This window comes from Podarcis tiliguerta (genome assembly GCF_965153285.1).
Source record: "Podarcis tiliguerta genome assembly, chromosome: 12".
Lineage (NCBI taxonomy): Eukaryota > Metazoa > Chordata > Lepidosauria > Squamata > Lacertidae > Podarcis > Podarcis tiliguerta.
In genome coordinates, this window is record NC_139545.1 from 19,963,193 (window position 1) to 19,989,045 (window position 25,853).

The window sequence follows — 25,853 nt, forward strand, 5'->3', positions numbered from 1 at the left end:
AAGAATGCAACTATTTAAGGTAAGACACACACACTTTTAAATTAGAGATTACTTTTCAAGAGCAAGCATTCTGTATGTATCCTAAACAATAAACCCATCAAATTATGCAGCGCGTGTGAGTGTTTCAAGACACATGTTACAAGCAGAATCTGGGCTGAACCCTATATATGGTGCTAGCATTTTACAACAAACTGGTGCAATTCAAGGAGGGTACAGGTTGTGTTTTCTGGAACTGCTATACGCTTTTGTTGCATGTCACAAGAATAAATCCTTAAGACTTCTTGTTTACACCAAGTATCATTCACAAAGGCAATGGAATTCACATACACAGTGGGGGGGGGGTCTTTCTGTTGGCCCCTCCATCAGCAGCAGCTTCCCTGGCTACATCAAAGCTACTTAAAATTCAGGGGAATTTGCAACTCAGCTTATGATGTGGTACTTGTGAGAGGACTACTTGGAAAGACTGCCTTGTATTTACATGCAAGAGTGGACAGACTATAATCTTTAAGCTGTTTAAAATGAAATATGCCATTCTGGAACCTTTTCACAGCACACAGTCCAGAAGCCACACGCAGGTAGTTATGGCAAAAGTACACTACAGACTTGTTGTAATAATGAATTATTATGAGGTATTTGTCTTGTACGCTATGACGGTCTCTCTCTGATTTTACCCTGGCAGCCAGATGGGGTTCTCTCAGTTCCAGGGATAGCCTGTTACTGTGAGAACACAGTAGGCTGGAATTTCACAAGACACAGTATTTCTGTTCTTACAAGATTCTGCAAAGCCTATGCATATGTGGACTTGCCTCTATCGGGGCTGCATGAACAGTCTCACTTGAATATAAGGTTACCCTTAGATTATAAATTGTTTCTCTTTTACAGGCCATATCAACTGACTGAGAAGAAGCATGTTTTCACCTCTTTTGGGGTATCATCTGTGAAACCACAATATAGCCCAGTAGACCCTTCCTGGTTAACCTGTCACAGCTTTGATGCTGGATGGAATAGGGAGGAGAAGGGAGAAGATTCGATCTCATCTAAGCTTCAGGAAGAAGTGCTAGAATCCAGGGGTCAGCAAGGTTTATCTTGCCTGGGCAGGATTGGTCCCGCGGAGATCCTTCCATGGGCCAGATCATGCGTGTGTGTGAGCATGTGTGCCCGTGATTTTCGGCGTCTGCGCAGATGCTATTTTTGGCGCCACTGAAGCAGGTCCCCCCGCTGTGCTCATTTAGCGCAGTGCACAAGCAGCAACTCAGTTTGGGGGAGGCTTGTGGGCCAATCAGATGACCTACACGGGCTGCTTCTGGCCCATGGGCCTTAGGTTGCTGACCCCTGTGCTAGACCCAGGATAAGGATCTGCTCAGAGAAAGGGAGGTGCTTGCAAACTGAATCATTGCAGGCAAAGCTGAGCTACCCTGAAGATTCTGGGCAACTATAAAGAAGGATTTACATTTGCTGAACCTGAGGTCCTGCACAAGCTGTCCCCTTAGGTAGGGTAATCAGGTACGAGCAGTCTACCTGAGAGCAATTTCTGCAGGGAAAGCTAGTACCTCATGTTTGGTGACCGTTTATATAACAGACCATCTCTCCCCACTGCACCCCATTTTCATCTGACTTGACTATAGAAATAGATAAAATTGTGACCCTTTTATTATGAGACTGTTGCCAACTGCATGAGGCTCCACAGCGCATGTGTATCCATTATCTAGATCACACAGTTGGGGACACATTTTCAATCACTGCTGGCAATGAATTCTCTACTAAGCAAAAACAATGGCCTCCTTGCATTTTTTCCCCTTATGAAGCATAAAGCATTCGCCTTCCTCTCTCTTTTAGGCTTTATTTACACAGAAGCAGACTAAGGAGCTACTTCTGCTCAAGAATAAGTGCCAGACAGAAGTACACAAAGTAGAAGAATCCATAGCTCACTTCATAAAAAAGTAACATCTAAGTTTTGAGTAGCACTGTTATCTATGCCAACTCATCCCTGCTGTGAGGACAAAACCAAAACTCTGTTTTTATTCCAAAAGCAAAGCTGAATACTTCAAGCAATAAATACCAGGAGATAAAAGCAAAGACCACATATTTATCAGTCATCTGGATCTCTGGAAGCAATCCCAAAATTATAAGAGGTCACCTAAATGGTGCTTGTGTGCAGAGCACAGGTTAAATTGGGAAGTTATAGATAGCTCATCCTCCAGCATGCACAAACAATCACACACTTTTTGCTCATATTTATTATGGTTAAATCAGAGGAAATATAGGTTTCTGGATTGACCTTAGTTAATAGTATAAAAATAACCTGCTGTGTATGATGTATGGTTTTAGTTAAATTGATATACAATATAGTAACTGGCTTCCTGCCAAGCAACATGGAAGCATTTTTAAAGACAGCTTAATCCAATTCTGTATCTTTGAAACAAAAATAAACTCAGGAACTCATAAAAGCTGTTTGGGAAAAGAGCATATAAACAAGGTAAAAAGTAAACCGACAACTGAAGAAATTGAAAACAAAGATAATTTCATGTAGATAACTTAATTGTAATTAAGAAACATTTGGCATGTGTTTTGATGTAATTCAAAGCTGTAGCCAATTAGATGCTTGAATAAGCCTGCAAAGCCACAAATGTATAATTAAAACAAATACACTGTAATGCACATAGAATGATACCCAAGAATAACAACAACCTTTGATTCACATTTCTGGCACAGCACTATTTTCAAGTTTGCAACTTTGTCAGTTAGCACTGTATAAAAGCAAATTATTTTCCAAAATCAGTCCCTCGCAAACAACTATTCATAATTAGACAACATTATTAACAACATAATGCATAACCCAGATTAGAGTATGCAAAGGTTGAAGGTTTTACTATCAAACATTTCAGAAATTTTTAACGCTGTAGTAAAAAGTTATCTAAATGCTTAGCAGCACCACAGGAAACCAGGAAAGCAAGTACCGGTATGTATATTTTTCTTCCTACGTGCCCCTTCTTAAATCCTTGTAGACAAGCATAGGCTGAAACTCACTTATTTGTATATACAGAACTCCTTTTTATTTCATCACTTAGAAGAAAAGATTTCACTTATTAAAAGCATTACAATAAAGGTCACTCAGGGCCAACTTGTTTAAACCAACAGGGCTGCTGTGAATGCAGAAACTGAACAAAGGAGAATTCCCTTACGTTATTAACATGAAGGGCATGGCCATGCATCCCTTTTGATGAGGAATGGAAGCAACCAACCACTAACACACCAGAACAGGCACTCAATTTCAATGGCAGTACCTCAGTGTAATCTTCCCTCCAATTGTGCAGTGGAGGCATGGAAGGGGCACATGAATTAACAACAGCCCACTGCATGTTCCAAGAAATGCACAAAGTAGTTCAGATCTGTCATATTCAGAGCCTGCATATGATTATGCAGCTGGCTATTGTAGGCTTCTTCAGATTTCCTTAAGAAACTCCAAGCTAGCTCTATCAGAAATTTGTTAATTCAGCTGACTATACTTCAATTATATTGTTTTATACAGCTTTTTCTAAACATTTTTATCTATAGTTCCATTATTTTATTTGGCAAACCCTGCTGAGAAGTTCCTATTGTTTATTCATTGTATTTAGATTAGCAGAGTTCATGTTTGCTCAGGGGATTGTTTACGTCTTGTTTTTAATAATGAAAAAAATACAAAAGACTTCCGATGCTGCATCATATCAAAGCAGCTTTACAACTAAGTGGAAATGAAAACAATCCACTCGAGCTATCATCATCGCTCAGCCTTGATGAAATATTCAAAGTTAAAATACAGCTAAAAATTGTATTGCGTTCCTGGGAAGACAGAAATAACAACTCAAGAAATTGGAGTAATATAGTTACAGACTCTTTCACTGCGACAAAGTAAGCAAAATGGGAAGGAAACAGAAACAGAATCTGTGAATCTAGTCAGTTTTGGCAACGGACCATCAGTTAGTTCCACAAAATACTGCCAACACAAGTAGTCTATTTGTGAAGCTAAGAGTAGGGAAATTATAGAGATAATTAAAATTCTTCTTCCATGAACTAGAAGTCACATCATCTTAAGTGTATTGGTCATGATCCAATATTGGTATAGTCCTCCTGCCCACAACATGCATCAAAAACATTTTTGTCTGATCATCTAAACCAATTTTAATATGAGAAACTAGAGTCACAGGTTGTGAAATCTCAGCAGAAACCAGGGAACATTTTAATAATACATCACTTATACCAACACATTTTGCAAACATTGAGGAATTACACACCCACACCCGCACCCCGATGTCATGTTATGGCCTTACTTTCGCATGATATTTTTAAATTTTGATTTCTTTTAAAAAAAGAGCAATTGCTGGAAATAGAACAGGCCTTGCTAGCCTCTACGTATTGGAAATTTTGTTTTTGAATGCACTCCGAAGCATCACTTCCTTGTAGGGACATGGGATTTGTGTTCTTCTATAAACTGCATCTGGGAACTGCAAATCCCATGCTCTCTAGCAAGAAGCACCACACCTGAGTTCCGAAATGTCATTTCCAAACTAAGACAATGAAGGCCTCTTTTCTAGAGCAAGCTCTCTACTGCCAATTATAAACATACAAAGAAACACACTTCTTAAAGTATCGTACACCCCCCTGGCTCCCCCTCCCCTGTGACGAGAGCTACTATTTTGCGGTTGGTTTGTTTTGGCAAACTTGAAAAAGGCTTTTAAAAACCTGGGTTCCACCTCCCTCCAGATTTCTTTGGAAAAGTCGGAACAAATAAGGATTTCATGGCAAGGCATGGAGAATTAATGCAGTACTGTCTGTTGTCCAGAGTCTTCTCCATTTTTTTCCTGAAGCCTTTAACTTCCATTTTTATTCATGGGCATTATTTCTGCATGTTGTGGGTATAAGAAGTTTAAACCAAGACAAATTTATGATATTTAGACTCTAAATTAGCTCTTTCCATCACTTACCACAGGAACACGAAGTACATCCTCTTTAACTCTCAGGACACAAAGACAGCTAACAAAGGTTGCATTACAAGCAGTGTTATAAACTCAAAGCTGGGTGCCAAATGGTTCCTTAAACGAAGGTTACAGTTGCCAATATGGAATTTCTAGCGGCCATTTTTGGGTAGCATGGCTCTAAAGTCTGATTTTTCAAATGGTGGACTCACTAGCTTTATATATGAAGCCTAGCTTGCATCTGTACCCAAGTTTGTTCCTGGCTCAATACTTTTGGTTTGTCTGGGTAGACCAACTATGAGCCTGGTCAGGCATAACAGCTGGGTAGTGCAACAGCAGGATAACCAGGAAAGAAGTGACTGTGGTTTTTATTCTAAGTAAGGTAAAGGTAAAGGACCCCTGGACGGTCAAGTCCAGTCAAAGGAGACTATGGGGTTGCGGTGCTCATCTTGCTTTCAGGCCAAGGGAGCCGGTGTTTGTCCACAGACAGCTTTCTGGGTCATGTGGCCAGCATGATTAAACCGTTTCTGGCGCAATGGAGCACTGTGACAGAAACCAGAGCACATGGAAACACCGTTTACCTTCCTGCCACAGCAGTACCTATTTATCTACTTGCACTGGCATGCTTTCAAACTGCTAGGTTGGCAGGAGCTGGGACAGAGCAACGGGAGCTCATCCCGTTGTGCAGATTCGAACCGCTGACCTTCTGATCAGCAAGCCCAAGAGGCTCAGTGGTTTAGACCACAGCGCCACCCCACATGGTGACACTTAGCCATGATTTGGCTTAGCATTATGTGCAAACTGAGCCAGTTGAGTCCAAAATTTAATATTGTCATTAAATACACCAGTGAAAGGTATGGGTTGCAGATGTGCAACCCATACCTTTCACTGGTGTATTTGATGACAATATTAAATTAATCTGGCTATTTGTCTTACTGTCGGGTAAATCAAACAAATTAGAGTACCCCCAAAACAGGGGTTATCTTATACATGGAGTCGTGTTATACACGTAAAAATATGCTAAGTGGAATACTAGAGTTAGACATTTAGGTATTAGACTTTATAATATTGACATTCTGATGAAATACTGTTAAAATGTTTAAATAAGGGGATAATTAAAATTTATAATGGTATAGAATTGCAGGACTTAGATACAATAACTGTTTAGTAAATTCATTTGGAAAGGAAAATATGCCAACATTGGCTTAAAACCGATGCATCAATCCAAGCCTTTTTTAGAAGTAGCTTAAGCGATGCAGGAGGCAGGGCAGGGGAGCCCTGTTGAGCAAGCTGTCATCCACTTATGTAGCTTTGCATACCACACTCTGTCTTTGTGAGACTGCCATCATAAAATATGGAGCATTATACTCATGGACAAGATCATAACCATGGCATATATGCAGTAAACCTGGCTATTCATATGCTACAAAAAGTCTGTTAATGATTGGAGCCAATCACATTCTCAATTATTCCTTTACAGACCAGTTGGCAGCGACCAGCTGGTTGCGATGGCTGCAATCCCCACTTTTGGAAAGGATTGGCTGCACTTATCGGGGGAAAAAATGCAAGGTAGCTGCATCACTCTCATTTTACAGAAATCACTTAAGAGGTACCGCTACATTTTGCCTAATAACTTTCTATGAGGGCTGGACACTTGCTTTGTTTTATACAAAAAACTCAGAACCTGGGGCATCTGCTCAAGAGCAGCCCTGGAAGCTTTTGTGGATGCCATTGCATCTGCAGGCACTGGGGTGGCAGCCCTGTTGTACAATATGTAGAAATGGAATAGCCTAGATGGACTGTGTGTTCATAGACCTACAGCTGGTTTTTTAAAAAATACAGCACGACTACAGAAACGATAAGTGCTGTAGTGGAGCAGCAGATATTTTCTGCCTTCACTGATAGTGAAGTTTTATTAGACAGACGTCCAGTTTTATTAGATACTGGAGACAGGTTTATCCATACAAATGAAAATAATTATACCAGTACCCTTCAAATTACTACTATCCTCGCTCTGTTTCTGCTACAGTCCTTCTGCGTGTGGGGATGAGTATTATTTCCTCCTTCTGCAGTTGTGGCAGAGATCCAAGAGAGATCAGAAGGGACCAATACATAGAGGTTGCGGTAGCAAGCCACTTTCTAATACTAGGGCATGCCGGTGACTCAGGTCCAAGTTTTTTCTTTCCCTTCATTTTCAAGAATGTACAGTCTCCTTAGCACAGGCATATGTATTAATGGGTGTGTAATCTGCAGTTCTCACATTCAGCTGTTGTTCACAGGAAATACTGAGAAAAGTAACAGCACAAACCATTCCCTCTATCCAACTGAGGCTTCTTACAAAACAATTTTCATCTCCCAATTTCTTCACCATGCTCTTTTAGCACCCACCTCATCTTGAAGTGGGGTCAATAGTTGATAACTTATTCCACAATCTTTCTTTTAACCTGCCCCTGTAAGAGTTCAGGAGATCCTAAGATATACCAGATCAGAACATCACTGAAGTGCTTTGTTCAATGTGTATCATTCTACACTTCTGTTTCTCCTTAGGCCCTTATGATCTTTGTTTTTTTCCTTTAAGTAACAGCATCTGGTATCCTATGAATGCAAGAGTATCACAACCCTGCTTTTAAAAGTAAGCTCCTTCTGTTACCAAAAAACAAAAACTCTTTGAAGACCAAACCTAGGGCCTTCAAATGCACCTGACACATAACAAGTACTGAAACATACAAGTTTTCTACCCTGTCCTGATAATATACAGAACATTCACAATTCACCTCACATAGGAAAATCCTTCCTATGAAAATAATTTCAAGCATCACTTCCAACCAGAAGCTTGCAGTGTTGGACTCCAAGACATGAAAGAGCTTCACTGCACTACCTGTTTAAAACAACCTCATTGTTCTGTACAAATTTCTTGCTGTTAAAAACCAAAAGTTTGTTAAAAGAAAAAAGAAGGGAAAAAAGCAGGCTAATGCATAAAAGAGTGAAACAACACAAAAAGCAGGCCAGGGGATTACAAGAGAGACTGATTAGTGGGGCTCACACTGTCATACAAATCCACAGTACTTTTCAATCAGAGTTGATAACAAGGAAGACAGGCAGACATTGCGACACATATTTTGCAATGCGCATGTTCTATGAGAATACCAGAGTCCAGCACCTATATCTTTAGAAGTTAGACAGAAGCAAGCAACAAATGCACAAGTTTAACTATAATATTATGTTGAAAAATACACCATCTTCACACAAATATTTTGATTTTCCTAGAGCAGATGTGCTCTAAAGCGTACTGTTTTGCCACAACAGCAATGCCAAGCATAAAAAAATGGTACAACCGCTTTCCTATAACAGAGACAAATTCACAAAGCAACAGCAAACTTTTCAAAATCAAATAATCCGTAAGTTACTACTTCCTCTGCAGCACACAGGGAGTTTAGTAATACTATCAATCCACTAACAGGCATCTCTCAGCAAGCTGAAGTAAAGACTGGCCAAAAGTTTTTGATATGCATATGCAAAGTCTTTGATGGACATTAAGATCTTTCAGCCTGCAAAGAATCCCCAGAACAGCCTGAAATACTTTTTTATAATCTTTACAAGACTGTGCTAAGTCTTCCAGAAATATTTCAAGAGTTAACAAACACAATTTTGTCAAGATATCAGAAAAGACAGCTCTTGTGTCTAACATATTTCAAATCTGAAATAAGAAGCAATCTGTGTTAGTGACTTCCTGAAATCAAATATCCATTAATCTCATTATAATATATCACAAGCAATAGCTAAAAAGCAATAGTGACCCAACTGACTATATAGCTGAATACATTATTTACTTCCATAGCTAGAAGTACAATAATCAAGCACCTCTGTAAACAATGAAGTACAATCTTGGCCAAATTCCAAGACTGAACTTATGTCAAGTTGGCAAATATGTAACTTGAGAGAGATAATCACAGTAGCATGGCAACAGTCTTGCTGAAATATATCAGATCAGGATTTACATGCTCAAATTATTTATTCAAAGGGGAAAATGCAAATAGCCAAAACCTGTTTCTACAAAAAACCAAACTATTTGACAATATATTTAATCATGCTTCCACAAGAGCATGATGCCCAAGAAAAAGGAAGAGCAAACCTAGAATTTGGCAGTTTTCTCTTTTGCTAGAAATACAACCATTCACCAACAAAATACATCAACAATTAACATAAAACTGCAAAACCAAGCCTTAAAAATAAACTTAACTGGACCTGGCCTGTTTTAATATTATCTAGCATTGCATTATGATCATAGTTTCTGAAGTAATTAATGAAAGTCTCCAAAAATTTAGCAATTGCAAACCTTTATGCCAGAAACCTAACCAAGCAGACCAAAGTGAAACAAGACAAAATTTACCTCTGGTGAAATTTTCAAATATATTCCAAATAAATAAAATCCATTTCAAAACTTACCTACAGTTTGGAGGAGGGTCTAATGTAATTTCTGCAAGTTCTTTCTGAATTCTTAAGAGAAAAGAGACAGAAATTAAAAGGAGAGTTATTTTTTCCTCCAATTTATTAACTTTTTAAAAATTAACTCCAGTGTGTAAAAACTAAGTTCTTATGGTACAGGAAGTATGCCACAAAAAATTAAGTTACACGTTGATCCTAATTGGCTGGAGGACACACACTTCGCATACACCCCCCAAATATTTTTGCAGTTTTCATTTCGGAAAACAACCCAACAGAACCAAAGTGTCTGTTTAAAAATTTCCAAGGTTTAAAAATCAGTCCAGACATAAGGCATGATAGCTTATCAAGAAGTCAATGCCAGAAGTTCAGTAGATTTTTCATCTCCCCCATTGCTCCACAACCTACATACCATCAACTATCCTGTGGGCTGGGGAGGAGAGGACTAAAAGGCAACAGCAGCCACAAAGATGCCATCAAGGAGAGAATAAAGGCTGCACCTTCAAAACTGCAGACTTTCTTGCTTCAGCCAAAGCAGGGAGATGGAGGGGAGAAAGTCTTTATGCCCCTTGTGCTCCCACTCCCTGGAAGCAGGCAGCCCAGACAGGCAGGTAGGCAGGCAGGAGTAACTGAGCAGCAGGCAGATGAGCTGGCTGCCCAGATAGGTGGAGTGGGTAGCAAAAGGAAGAAATAACTTCCCGTTACTGAGTGGCAAGCATAAGGAATTTGGGTGAGTTTAGTAGGAGCTAGGGACGTGGGTGGCACTGTGGTTTAACCACTGTGCCACTTGGACTTGCCGATTGGAAGGTTGGTGGTTCGAGGCCCCACAATGGGGCGAGTTCCCGTTGTTCGGTCCCAGCTCCTGCCAATCTAGCAGTCTGAAAGAATGCAGTGAAAGTAGATAAATAGGTACCGCTCTGGTGGGAAGGTAAACAGCGTTTCTGTGCGCTGCTCTGGCTTCGCCAGAAGCGGCTTACTCATGACCCAGAAAAACTGTCTGCGGAAGCGGACAAACGCCAGCTCCCTCGGCCTGTAAAGCAAGATGAGTGCTGCAACCCCAGAGTCGTTTGCGACTGGGCTGAACTGTCAGGGGTCCCTTTACCTTTACCTTTTAGTAGGAGCAATGAGGGGGCGTGGTGGGTAGGCAGAGCTGGCATGCAAAATGGACATGGGCACAACCAGTGTGTGTGTATACAAACACAAGCAGAAATGAATGCAAGCACTGCCTCAACATGCTTTCCAGATTTATGTGCTACTTGCCTCGTTTCTTGCATTTCAATCCCCCCCCCCCCACAAAAAATCAATACTGTATAACAAATTCCCTTTGCTCAAACATATGCTTTATCCAAGGAGGTGAATTCTGAGCACACCTATACCTTGCAAAGCACAACAAATCCTATAAAGACAGTGTACAAGCACAAAAACCTGATTTCCCAAGATAAAGATAAAAAGAATTGTGTTACTCTAACAGCACATGCTTTAATTCCAAAAAGGCAAATGGACTACACTTTTGGATTACTTGAGCTAATCTTACATCATCACTCAGCATTTTTAGATGTTCAGTGTGTATGACTAAGCCACCTAGAAAGAAAAATGGGTTCCTAGCTGAGAAATGCTATGCAAGTGGTAATGAATCAACATGTTTACAGAGCTAAAAGTTTACAGTCTGCCCATCTGCCATAACGTAAAGAATCTGATTTTCAAAAACTATGATAATTTAGATACTGCAACACAATCAAAGTAAAAGATCCACTTACACAAAATTGGTTGGCTCAAGACTAAATTACCGTATTTTTCGCCCTATATAGGATGCACCTTTTCCCCTCCAAAAATGAAGGGGAAATGTGTGTGTGTCCTATGGGGCGAATGCAGGCTTTCGCTGAAGCCTGGAGAGCTAGAGAGGTCAGTGTGCACCGACCCCTCTCGTTCTCCAGGCTTCAGGAAGCTATCCACAAGCTATCCGCAAGTCTTCAGTGGGGAGCTCCCCGACGGCTCGCCCTCGCCTCGTTGCGCAGTGGTGCCCCGCTTCCTGGGGCAGCAGAGCGAAGAGGGAGCCTCGGCCGGCTGCTTGCCGGTATCCCCCGTTGAAGAAGAGCAGCCGCAGCCGCCGCGCCAGCTGATTAGCTTCCCAATCCAGCGCGAGGTTCCGCAACGACGGGGGAGCCCTGCGCTCCAAAGGCAGCGCCGCCGGCTGCAGGAAAAATGGAGGTGAGGGAGGAAAGACGAAGCTGGAAAGGAAGGGAGGAAAGGAGGAAGCTGGAAACACCTCCAGCTTGCAATCCATGTCCAACGGGATGCCCGCATCCCGGCGCGCAGGGCCAGGAGGGGCGGGGCTGTGAGCCGCTCGCTGCCCAAAGCGAACGCAAGCGGGAGCAAAACACACTGTCCGCGCAAAACACACTGCGCGTCTCCATCGAAGGAGCAGCCCGGAGAACCTCAACATCTGCTGCTCTCCATCCCACTGCCGATTGAAGCCAGCCCAGCCCGGAGCGCGGCAGTTCCCACCAGGCTTCGGGATGCAGAGTGGGATGGAGAGCAGCGGATTTTTTTTTCTTTATTCCCCCCCCCCCAAAAAAAAAAACTAGGTGCGCCCTATGGGCCGGTGCGCCCTATAGGGCGAAAAATACGGTAGTTGCACTTGCACTTCACTGGAATCAGCTAGCATATTCATTATAGCATAAACTTTTATAGACTACAGTCCACTTCCTCCATTTTTGTGTGAATAGCCACTGTTAATAATTATCAATGCTTGCACATCTATTCATTTCATTTCTTTCTGACCTCACTATTTAAAACCACCACCACCGTGTATGTGTAAAAGAAACACACACACACAGAGATAATATTTCATGCATCTGACAAAGTGAACTGTACTCCACAAAACTTTATGCCACAATACATTTGTTAGTCTTTAAGGTGCCAGAAGATGTTTTGCTGGTTTAACTGGCTCTCTTCTGGAAACCTACAATGTGAAGTAGTGAGTAATTACTTAAGTCCTATTTATTTCAGCAGGAACTAAATGCAACTAATTGAATACGGATGCAACTCATTGAGCACATACAGTCGTACCTCCTTTTGCGTCTGCCCCGTTTAGGGTCCATTTCATCCAACGTCTGCGGCAAACCCGGAAGTACCAGAACGGGTTACTTCCAGGTTTGCTGCTCGCGCATGCACAGAAGCACTACATCGCACAAGCGCAGAGAGGCGCTTTGTCGAGTGTGTGTCTCTTTCGTCAAGCGTACGGCTCCAGAACGGATCTCAGATGCAAAAGGAGGTACGACTGTATATTCACTGTGACTTAATGGGGGATGGTGGTTGGGTGGTGGTGGAGGAATATAACACTTATATCTGATAGGCATGGTTAACAAATCAAGGAGTAGAATCTGGCACACCCTTCCCCAGCTTCCACTTTTGCTATGCTAAAGTATCAATAAAAGCCTGAAAAATAGTTTAGCTATCCGGAATTTGACATGTACCCTGGCAACACTCCCTGCTAAAATAGCACATTTAAATAATTTTAACTGTTATGTAAATCAACTTCAATACAGCTTCATTCCAAGAAACCACACTTAGGATTCTAGCTCAAGTCCCACTGGTTGCAGAAACTAAACTTGGTGAAGAACATTATTCACTGTAGCTCCTTCTACACAATTGTCTCAAGGTTATGTACAACAAAAACAGCAAAAAGGAACAAAAAAATTAAACTCTTAAATACAAAAAAGAAACAGCCAATACAAAATAAATGCTCATGACAAGAGACCCATTTAATCAGCTCTCTTTCACAAAACAGGGCAGCCACACTAAAAGCTCTGCTCTGAGTTACTGTGGAGTGGGTTTCTGAGATCTTTTGGCTTTTCAGAAGAAACTTTCTTGAAGATTGGAGCTGCTGTAAAATGGGTTCTTTGGGTTTTCTACTGCTTGTCCAATTGACGCAGGGAAACTGAAAATATTTGATCATCTATATTAATATTCCTGTACATGGTATTTATCATAAGACAGGTTATCTGGCCAAGTATATTTGGTTATTCAAAGTGATCAGTTTCGTGGCACAATGTGTACGCAGTCCCTGAACAAATATGCTCTTGGCAGTAAGTGTATGCATGAGAGAATGTATTCTCAATTTACAAGGTGCCAGTCTGTACATTTTACCCATGGTCCCAAAAGAAAGGACTAACAACTGCTGTATGTACATTTTCTGGTTTCACGCAGGAAAGCATATGCAATATATATTATCAGGATTCTTTAGCTACTCTTATTTCAAGATTTCAGAAGAGAAGAAGCACTCAGTACATTCTCAAAGATGTTCCAAAAACTTTTAGATCTGAATTTACATTGGTTTTATGCTGCATCATCTGCAGTTTATTTTTATAGTGGTTTTATGTATTTTATAATGTTATTTTAATGGAAGTTTACAGAACCCATCCTTAACAATTATATTTGGGGGGCAGGATATAAATCTATTAAATAAAAATAAAGTACCCTTTGAAACATGACTTTGGAGAAATATTAAAGCTTGCTGTTTTTTATAAATGGCAGGCTTTTTGCTGGCACTTTCGTATATGGCTGAGAAATGGAATTCTTCAAGAGACTGTTCTAGCTGAATACATTTAAACTAAATAATAGATAAGCAACCACGAATTCCACACATGGATATGTGTTAATGTGAAGAATGCATTCAAGGATTCAGTTATTTGACATTGCCCCAGTTCAACTTTTCTTTTTGTATGTGATTAATATAAGCACACAACACTGTACAGGTTTTGTTGGAACTGATCCATGTTATTTTACTACAAATTAATAAAATTATATCCTCTTTTAAAAAAAGACCCACAAGTCTTGCATTTTGACTTGGCAATAACATAAAGTGTATGTGTGAAAAGTTGCACATAATTAACCCAGCAGAACAGGAAAACCTCTTTGGTATACAGTCATATGTCATGTTACGGCCACTTCAGGTTACGTGTTTTCAGGCTGTGGACCACGGGAAACCCGGAAGTACTGGAATGGGTTACTTCTGGGTTTTGCTGCTCATGCATGCGCAGAAGCGCCAAATCGTGCCTGCGCATACGCAGCGCTTCAGGATGCGAACGCTGCAGGTTGCGGACGTGCCTCCATCGTAGATTATGTCCACAACCCAAGGTTCCACTGTACAGCATGCCCTGATTCACAAGTCACATTAAACTGTAGATAATGTTTAGCTATGGTTTAACATGAATGCGCAGTGTGCTAATGCATATCAGTCTCCCCTCTCTGGCAACCATAAATGACAAGCCTTAGAATATCAAGCCATCCAAAGGCTTGTTCTTGGCTTGGGTTGCTGGGAGGGCAACAAATCATAAGTTTGGCTTCAGATGACAAGGCAAGGCAAGGCTTGTAGGATATTGCTCCTGGAGCAGAAGAACAGCAAACAGAAACTTTTGAGCAACATGCATTAGCATGCTGCTTGTTCAGGTTGAACCACAGCTAAGCATGAACTATGGTTCAGTGTGATGTGCAAATATGTCTATAAAACTTAAGTGCATGCCGCTGAAGTTATTTACTAGACTCTTATATTTCCATTTACAACTAGACCTCAATATATTCAACAGAATTTGAAACGTAATGAAACTCAAGAATTCTGCCTTTCAGATGTCATCCAAATAAGCACAGCTGCAGATACCAAGAAAAACAAAACTGTATTTTAAACAAAAACAGATCTTCCTCTCTGGCTAATACTCAATCTCACAAGGGGAAGGAAAAAAGGACTTTAAAAATCCTATCTCGTTCTAGTTAAACCGTTCGACAGGGTATTTAACAATGGCATCTAGCTTGCTTTCAGGTTTTTTTCTTCTTCTCTTTAACATAACCGTACAGGACATTGCTGAACTAAAACTAAACCATTAATGGAGAAAAAAATACATTAGAACAGAGGGTATGTAGATATTTATAACCCTTGATCACTGCAAATTACTTTTATAAATACACTTCTGCATTCAATCATGAAGGTTCTAGCACATGCTAGTGCAGAGCTTTCCAAGCTTTTCATGTTGGTAACACACTTTTTAGATATGCATCATTTTACGACACAGTAATTCAGTTTTGCTATCAAACTGGAGGTTAAATTAACCCCTTTCTAGGCCTGGGAGGAATGCGGGGAGCGCTCACATGACACACTGCAGCTGAGAAACTAACATGTCACAACACAGTTTGGAAAGCTCTGCTCTAGGTGTGACCAAGAAACAGACACCAGGATAACAGACACCAGGATAGGTTATGTAGATGGGAACAAGAACATAGCTAAATACATGTCTTCAAACATACTATTTTTAGGCATATTCCTAAGATGTTTTATAGGTACCCTTAAAATGTGAAGTGTAGATGTGGCTTCAAATTTCCTGTTTAATGTATATTCCATGGCAAATCCACGTTTCTATGAAATGGCCATACTGTAAACTTGTATAAAAGTAAGTAAATAGTTTGTAACTTAGGACATGGTTGAGAAGGGGCTGAATCTACTGCACACTCCAACTGGGGTCACCAACTGCTGGGAAATGGATAGCCTTTACACTGGGGGTTACCAAACCTTTTTGGATCATTGAGCACATTTCAAATTCTGAGAGAATGCTGGGGGCACCAATAAAAAATAGATGCTATTGATGGGGAACATGGCATAACATAAAATTAGAGAGACTGCCACCCCCAACAACCCCATGCTTACCATGGGAAGTCAGCTATGTCCTGCTGATCCCAACTGTGGTGATCATTCAATATTGAATTTACACAAACAACTCACCCCCTGATGCTGTGAATGAATAGCAACAGGGAGCATTCGTTAGTACCAGGAAAATATATTCAGTCTCATTTCATAGAAGTAGCTTAAAAGATACCTCTACTCAAACAGCAGTCGAAGGTAAGGTAAAGGGACCCCTGACCATTAGGTCCAGTTGTGACCAACTCTGGGGTTGCGGTGCTCATCTCGCTTTATTGGCTGAGGGAGCAGGAGTACAGCTTCCGGTCATGTGGCCAGCATGACTAACCCGCTTCTGGTGAACCAGAGCAGCTCATGTAAACGCCGTTTACCTTCCTGCTGGAGTGGTACCTATTTATCTACTTGCACTTTGACGTGCTTTCGAACTGCTAGGTTGGCAGGAGCAGGGACCGAGCAACGGGAACTCACCCCGTTGCGGGGATTCGAACCGCCGACCTTCTGATTGGCAAGCCCTAGGCTCTGTGGTTTAACTCACAGAGCCACCCATGTCCCTTTACCTTTACCTTAGCTGTCATTAAATCGCATGCAGTGCCCTTACAGAAACACCAATGGTGGCGAAACTTTTGACACTGGGTGTCCTAGCTCCTATCAGCAGAGATCCTGCAGAGGGCTGGGCTGCAAATCCCCAGGACTCTTTGAAAGGCCTTCTCTTCTCTCTAACCATCCTTCCATTCACTTCCCTTCATACGGGATGGATTTTCTACTAGTATTTATCAATCAAGGGTTGTACGCAACCAATTCATACTTGAGAGTAGAGCCATTGAAATCAATGGATTTAAATTAGCCATGGCCACTTATTTTAAAGAGTCTACTCCAAGTAGGACTTCGTTGGAGCCTCATAGTTTTATATTAAGAATTATATAATACAGTTATGGCTGCACATCATCTTTTTTCCATTTAATTTTTTGTATATTTTATGAATAAGCATGAGTATTAGCTGGGTGCTACAACAAAACATACTGGTTTGCAACTAAATAGAATCATTATTGAATCTGGCTACAAATACAACACTTTCAGTATGCAGAGCACAATTCTTCATTCATGCTTAGCATATATACTCTGCCTTTTTACAAAAAACAACAACACATCAAAGCATTGCAGACTGGTATCTGTTTAGAAACAAGGCATTTATATTTAGCCGTTTCTCAACATACCACAAGGATATTAAGCAAGATCATCAGTTTGAAGGCTCTGGATGCAATCCTTTGCACACTTATTTGGAAGTAAGGCCTTTTCAAAAACAGCGGATTGGCTTTTAAGTGCCAGTAACTTTTCAGAAGCTAAGGCTAATAGTTACTTGGCATAATATCATCTCTACATATAATGGAATGCAATGTCTGTGCTCTTTGGTTGGTAGAGTTATAAACAGTCATAATCTGAAAATGTACATATAACAAACCTCCAGTAGCTAGGGCACAAAATAGGAATACAAGATCAACCAAATGGGCTAAGTGGATAAGCCAACATTAGTCCACTGTTGGTACAATTATATTCAAGTCAAAAGTAATTGATAACCATCATTTAAAATTCTGCTACCCTTAATCTTAAAAACACAATTATTCTTAAAAATCTGTACTTTAACTTAATATGAGTGCATGGATTTTTAAAGAATGCCTTCTTTTTTCATTTGAAAATAGTCTGTGTCTGAGGTACAGGTAATAGTAATTACTTTAGAAAGCTTTTGCTTTCAAGTGCTATCTGTTTGGGGCATAAACTAGTGCATCTTCAACAAAGCTTAACATAACTACCAGCTGTTTCATCTTCTCTTCTGGCTCAGTTAACTCCTCAATTTACAAGATTTTTATTAAAACTATATTTAGAATGAAATATTTGCTGCAGTTAACATAGGTATGCCAACATTTTCATAAATATATTAGCATTACTGAGACCATTACAGACAAAAGTGTATCTCCACATATACAGTCGTTTAAAAAGAAAAACATTACATTATAAATTTAGGCAAAATATAATTGTTCAGATATTGTATGACAAAAGCACAGTTTCTCGTAGGTGCACACACTGATTCCCCCTCTTCTGTTGTGTTATGTTTCTCTTGCCAAACAGGTTTTCCATGTGTTTGTGGGGCTTCAAAAACCTGCAAAACCTTTTTGATGAGAAATCGAAGAGGCAGGGAAAAATCTGTCTGTGAAACCATAAGCAGTAAGTCCATGTAACTTCCAAGCCTTTTACAAACTGTCATTCTTATGCTGTTAGCAGTAATTGCCACTAAATGAATGTGTTTTGTTATGCAAAACAAAACTTTTAAAGAAAACATTTCATCTTTTTAGTAGGCTATGCCAACCTAACCTGGTTAAAAAGACTTAAGATCCAATTTATGCTTGCTTACTCAAAAATCCTACAGCGTTCAACAGGACTTACTCACAAGTATATGTAGTACTATACACTTAAAATAGAACCACAGAACTGTAGAGTTGGAAGGAACCACAATGATCATTTAGTCCAACCCCTCCAATGCAGGAACCTTCTGCTCAAAGTGGGGCTCAAACCCACCCACGACCCTGCTCTACCAACTGAGCTAGCTCCTACATTATGCACAGTACTATTTATTTATTTAAGACATTTAAGACATTTTATTGTCTCAGAAAATGAGACAATAAAAATGTATCACAAACCTGAACAATACTTTAAAATGCCTGCTGGGACAGAAAGTTTTAATCATGGGTCTGAGGTTCAGCAAGGAGAGTGCCTACCTTATCTCAACTGAGAAAGTGCTGCAGTTTGGGGCGCATTACACTGAAGACATGTCTTCTACTAGTTGCTGGCCATGCACCTGAGCCACAGGAGACCAACAAAGAGACTCCACCCAGGATCTCTGTTTGGGCTGGGATATAAGGGATCAGCTTGCCAATTGGAAGGTTGGAGGTTCGAATCCCTGTGACCGAGTGAGCTCCCGTTGCTCTGTCCCAGCTCCTGCCAACCTAGCAGTTTGAAAGCATACCAGTGCAAGTAGATAAATAGGTACCACTGTGGCGGGAAGGCAAATGGCGTTTCCGTGCGCTCTGGTTTCCATCATGTGTTCCGTTGCGCCAGAAGCAGTTTAGTCATGCTGGCCACAGGACCCAGAAAGCTGTCTGTGGACAAATGCAAACTCCCTCGGCCTGAAACGAGATGAGTGCCGCACCCCATAGATGCCTTTGACTGGACTTAACTGTCCAGGGGCCTTTCACCTTTTTATAAGGGATCAAGTGATCCTTAAGATACCCTAGACTCATATGGTTAAGATCTTTGTAAATCAATGGTCTAGCTGCAGCATTTTGCAGCAGTTGGAGCTTCTGGACCAGGCACAAAGGGCAGCCCCATATAGAATATACTGCAATAATCAAGTTTTGAGGTTACCAGTATTTGTTTAAGAGCAGCAAGCACCACTCCATTAAGTTGAAATGGGTTCACAACACCCTGGACCCAGCCGGTCATACATCCCACCGGGCTGACTGTCTTTCACCAGCCAGGATGAACAGAGGTCAATTGAGTAAGAAGCTGGTCACATCATTGCAAGTGTCTTGTTCACATCATCAGGGCACATAAACTGAAATAATCCCATAAAATATAGGAAGGTGCTGCACTGGACACCTCGGCCAGACTTGCAAAAACTGCTGTGTAAGGCTGTATGGAGTTGTGAACTGTCCAATGCTTTATGCTACCTTTATCTGCCCCCCCCCCCTTCTGGCTTATATATTTGTGTTTGAAAAACTATCCTGGAGAAGGATTCCTCAGTCCTCAACAAGAGCAAAATAAACAGGATTTAATAAACAAATTATAGGCCTAATCCATACCAGTCAGTTCACAAGGGTATGAACAAGTATTACCATGAGAATACAGTAAGAAACACTATCAACAATAGGAATACACTATGAATGTCATTTGGCCCATTGTTTTAAACGTTGTTTCCTTTTGAGAAACAAGTCATTTGCTCTCCCTGTGATCATTTCTGGCTAGTTATGGATCAAGCATTAAAAGCATACGTTGTTGCCCTAAAACAACCTGAAATTTAAGAGGACTGAAAATGAGCATTATTTAAAGGGCATATGCAATTATCAACTGAGAAATCCACAGGAATCTTAATGTGCATTTGCATATATTCTATTCAGTGGTTGCCATACACAGAGGTTTGAGGAATATTTTGCACACAACAAAGTGAACCAAGTAGTAGCTACTCATGCAGTGTTTCATGTTAATGATGGAGTAGCTACACCGAGCAGAGGAAAAGCTAACAACTGGTGTTGCCAGAATGAAGAACAACTCAATAACATGGAGCAATAGAAAAGCAAGCAGTAATGTCACCATGCAGCTGGTACACTTAACAATTAATTATATATTTAACCAGTCACACTGTTAGATGCCAAAGCAATCAATTGCCCTGAGTTTTTCATGTCTGTAGGACTATACTTTAGACAGGTTTTTGTTTTTTAAATCCATGACTGGTTTGAGTTCCCCAGAAATAGAATTTGAATTCTTCTGTTCAGGCTTATGCTGCCATGTGCTTGCGGGGAAACTATTAATGCAGGCTCCATCTGTGCAGAGTCTAAGCACACCAATCGTTCTCATGAAGTGACTGATGCAACGGCCTAAGATCTCTTAAGTAGCTGTTCTCCAAATCTACCTTCTCTCTTGGGAATGAGAAAGCCAAAAGTACTAAGGAAGTCTGCCGTTTAACACTATGAAATGAAAATGCATTTTCAGTCATACTGACATTTTACCTAACCAAGCAAGCAAAGGAAAACATCATATTTTACAGCAGTAAGTATTACTATAGCATTCTATCACACTGAACTGCTAAAATGTCCAAAATGTTTTTAGCTAATTAACCTTGACTTATGCCAACAAATCTGAAAACTAGTCAATCACATAAATGCAAGTGTGCGTATCTGTGTATAAAGGTACAAAACTGCCTCAATTTTAATAGCAATATAGGAATGTCAGTGCATTTACGTAAACTATTGTTATAGCCATTTGGATTAAGAACCAGTGAGTCAACCAACCAGTGATCATACTAAGGCTAACACAAACATACAACCCTGTGGAGTAATAAAATAGTCAGCAGGTGAATAGATGCCTACTAATGATGTTAATTAACAGGAAAGGTAGAGAAAAAGTCCACAGAGAGCAAGTACCTTTTAGCACTAGTTGAAAGTTTAGCAGCTGTTTTGCTAGATATTTTGCCCTCCTTTTTCTTGGGCTGAACCTGTTCTCTTTCTTGATCTTGTTGAACACCTTCCCGCTGATCTCCATCAGAGCTGCCTCCACTAGTGCTTGGACTATCGTCAACTCTTTGCCCTTCAGTGGACATCTTAGATTCTAAATGGAAAACAAACAAGCAATATAAATAAAATCATAGCCTTGGTTATTACTCATCCAAACAAATTATGAAGCCATTGGGAGAGGGAAAGCATCCAGAGGTTTGGACTGTGATGTCACTATCATGCAGATGACATACAGCTGCATTACTTTTTTTCAACCTAAGAATCCAAGGGAGGCAACAGAATTTTTAGGAAATGTATCTGGGTAGCCGAAGCTGAAATTCATCTTGGGAAAACAAAAAATCTGTGGGTTGGGAAGTTTGGGGTACTCCAAGACCGGCTTTTCCCAACCTGGCAATCTCCAGGTGTGCTGGACAACTCCCCTCCATCATGGGCAGGCAATGGAATTATCGTTCAAAACCTATGGACGGTACCAGGTTAGCAAAGCTGCTGTAAACTTGTAATTGTCTGGTGAGACACAGGCAGCAAGTCCAGCTTGTATGCTGGCTGCAACCCTATAAGCGGGAGTCACACATAGGCCTAAGTTATCCACATACTAGTTATCTCCAAGCATACCTACAATGCACATGGGGTTGCCTCTTAAGATGCTGGGAAGCAAGGACATGGTGGAAAGCAAGGAAATTTGAGAACCTAACACCAATTTTAAACCAACTGCACCAGCCACATTAAACTTCTGGTCATAATTTGAAGTGTTGGTCTTGATCTTTACATTTTGGGGCCAGGGTTTGTAAAGGATCATCTTGCCTTGCTCTTGTTCGTATACTGCTTTGTAATGCTGCTTTTAAAAGTGAACAAAACTCTTCAATAATAATCTTGGGATTTTTGTACCAATGTCACAATGTGAAAAATACTTCATTTATACGCATTCCACTTTTATCCTTGTATGTCTTCACTTGTATTAGATAAAAAAACAAAAAAATTCAGATAGGATAAGCAACTGTTGTGAAAAGAAGGGTAATGAAAGGAGAGCTAATGCTAAATATATAAATTAGAAGCCTGAAGTAACACTACAGAGTTATTGTTTTAGCAAGTAACTCATAATAATCACCTTATCTATTTTAGGGTTGACAACTTTTTCGTCCATCACTTTCTGAAATATAGCAACCCTAATCTATTTCCTTAATCATATAGACTATTTTCCATTCTTTGGGATAACATGTACAGGGATTCTCTTTCCTCAAATAAGAGCAAAAAGGTTTGACCTAACTTAATACCCAACACAAGCCAATACCTATGCTAATCTCCAGACTCTTTCCTCAACTTCTTCTATGGTGAAGACTCTTTTCAATTTGTTTTTGTTTTGTTTTTATTTTATTTTTAGGAGATAGCCCTCAGAATATCCTAAGTAATAAAAAGCATGATTCTGAGTGTGTTCATGTAACATGCACCTGAAATTAGAAGGCAGCCTCACTTGAGCTGGCACCTAAAAGAAAGGCCTAAAAATGTAGAGATTTGGATTCACTTAAATTTGGATGGAAGCCCTACAGTACCTTTAAATAACACCAAGATTACAATCTTATGTACACTTTCTCCTACTGGACACAATGGTACTTCTGAATAAACATGCTTAGGATCAACCTGCATTAGTTACAACAATCTGGTACAGTATTTTTAAAAACTTCCTGGGCACAATCCAACTAAAGTTAAGCTATTTCAGATCATAGCATTTAAACATATTCTTAACGTTATTACTGAAACATAGTAAATACAGTATGTTTTAACTTTGGTTAGATCTGTAATCTACAAGGGACATTAATATAGCAATATATAAAAGCCAAGAATCTCAAACTGCACAGCAGGGTACAAGTTGGACTACTTTAAGACTGTGCAATACCAATTCTAATTTTATAGGAAGGCAGGGTAGAACAGTGGGTAGATCAGTTTTTGACTGAGCTTTATTTTTATTTTGACTGGATTTGTTTTTTATTTATTAACAGAACTTCTATTCTACCCATCAGTAAAATTTAACAGGGCAACTTACAAAAACTTCAAAATAAAGCATCATAAAGAGAAAATATGATACAACCCAAGACAGCCTATTGGAAAGATACCATGATGGTATTAAAAGCTGCTAAGAGATGCAGATGAGTAAAAGAGCTGCATTCATCCTGTCTCTTCCCCAGCACAGATAATGTATCAGGATGGCCAAAGTGCTTTCAAAGCCAAAACTGGGTCTAAAACTCAACAAAATGGGTCCAAATAGTTAGTCTCTTCCAAGTGATAATGGAATTGCACCATCTCTCTGGCTCTTAAACCGTTTCCTTGGAAAAGAAATTTAGCAAGCTGGTAGTTATTACAACCAGCGTTCGAAACTCCCATTGTTCTAGGCACATTTTGCAACAGGATTTCATTAGCACAAGCAGTTTCTGAGCTCTGGGCACAGCACTGTGCCTAAGATTTCAGATTAAAACTGCAGAGTGAAAGAAACGGAGTTCATTCATTTTCTGCTTTGTATTCTTGTTATAAAAAAGGTGCCTAGACATTCCGTTGTTGTGCCCATAACCTATGTTTAAGGTGCCATTTAGCTCCTAGCTTTCACATCTCAGTTTCTAACACCGATTACAACCTTCCAGGTCCAGGAATATTTTTTTTCTGCCTCACAACTGCCTCCTTAAGGGCAACTCAGTCTCATAAGGAGCATTTTCCAGCTCCTGGTTCCAGACAGTCATTCCATCACTGAGCCAAGAGAAGCAAAGGTCAAGCATGCAGGTGGCAGGCTGTACGTGTCTAATAATATTGTACATAACATTCTCATGCCTGAATAACTAAAATTCATCCAACAAGGACAAGACTTAGCTCTGGACACCCCTGTAGACCTGGGGGAGTTTGACTATTGCAATTTGCCATACAGGGGTGATATATCCAATAACACTGTAGGGGAAGAAAAGCTTAAGTCTCACCGGTGGTTCTGATTTGAATGGGAGGTGGGGTGGGCACATTTGGTTTTTATTTTATCTTTAAACCCAATAGTCCAAGAGCAAGTGTCAAAAAATGCGTGTCATGACACAAAAGTTTTGGCCATCTTGATGTCTTACAAAATTATGGCATTTCCAAAATTGCCTGTGGCATTTCCAAAATTGCGCAACTGCAAGAGCGTTTAGTAAGGCAACCCCAAAACTCTTTCCTTGGACTAATAATGAGATCATGAGGTACATAGATGTAACAAGCTCTATTGGTTGGGGAATCACGTGAATAATGTGCAGACTATCCAATCTGACGGACTTTGTTAAATTTAAGCCCCTTTCTGGTCCCTCCAAAAACTGGTAGAGAGGATTGTTAATTGCATCATAAGGTACACGCGAATGTGGAACTCTGTAGCAATAACTCTGCATACAGTAAAATAGTAATCTCCCAGTGCCAGCCTCTGAAATGTACTTGGGAAATAACAGAGCAACTGCAATGTATTGACTCCAGCTCCCAGCACCTGAGGCTAAACCAGAAGGGTATGATTGCTTTATCAGAAAGTTCTTAAGAGTAAACAGGAACATGCCTCTTAACTTTCCCTCAAAGCAAAAGAGTTTACAAGAACAGTAAAGTGGGTCTTATTCCCAAAACCTGGTTAGAAACCAGGTGGAAGCAGATACAGAAAATCCTTTTCACCAAGAAGAGTCTGAATCAACAGTACCACCAACTGCTCTTCCACTTTGGTTAAAACAGTGAAATTTGCAACCTTCATATAAAATCAGAAGGACACAGGTTTTTTTTTTAAAAAATCAGTAATCTACAAGAGCTTCTTGCAATGTATATGGAAACGGTGCCTAACTAAGTGAATTGTAATGTTTCCTCTTACAAGTATTACAGAATTTTACTACTCTATAGTTTTATCACTATTAATTTTAATCCGATTTTCTGCCATTTTCTTTTCTTTAAGACTTACGTTTTAATTGGAAAGCCACCTTGGGAATCTTTTGTGAGATTGAAAGACAGGATAAAAATACCCTATATAAGATGAGGAAATTAACTTTTGGAACCAGGCCACTGTTTCTTCACAGCAAGCTATTGCCAGCCATGATGGATATGGGTCAAGCAAGAAAAATCTAGCATCGTCTCCTCTCCCACAGCAAGACAGTACACTTCTTTCACTGCCCCTCTTACTCATGGTGGGAAACAACAATAGGCAATTTGTAAACATCCTGCAATATTTGCCACAAATACAAAATACTGCCCAGGGAGGCAGGGGGACAATTTAGATTACAGTATTTTTCTAAAAACACATACACTGCAATCCCCGCTCCTTGTTGGATTATGATGTCTTTTGATTTTGTCACAATGTGGGCACCAATAGTTCTTGGAAGTCAGTAAGTGAGTAATTTGTACTGAGCTGCCTCATCTGTACAAGCCCTAACTTGCAAGCAAAATTGGCTTAGGATTTAAGACATTAAGCAACAATGACCAGCTCAAGCAACATATTTTTTTTACAACCATTGA

General features: G+C 40.2%; 1 protein-coding gene across 2 annotated transcripts in view; it reads right to left on the reverse strand.

Annotated features, from left to right (window-relative positions):
- The window catches only part of LOC310660446 (ubiquitin-conjugating enzyme E2 E2), a 119,219-nt gene that overhangs the window by 88,469 nt on the left and 4,897 nt on the right, over positions 1 to 25,853 (reverse strand). Inside the window, exons 2-3 of one of the 2 annotated variants that reach the window (XM_083405216.1) lie at positions 21,279 to 21,462; positions 9,402 to 9,452 (exon numbers count right to left, since the gene is read on the reverse strand). In XM_083405216.1, the coding sequence (XP_083261342.1) occupies positions 9,402 to 9,452; positions 21,279 to 21,454 (227 nt within the window). In that variant the 5' untranslated portion in view covers positions 21,455 to 21,462. The remainder of the gene's footprint in view (positions 1 to 9,401; positions 9,453 to 21,278; positions 21,463 to 25,853) is intronic. The other variant, XM_083405217.1, reaches the window with a different exon arrangement.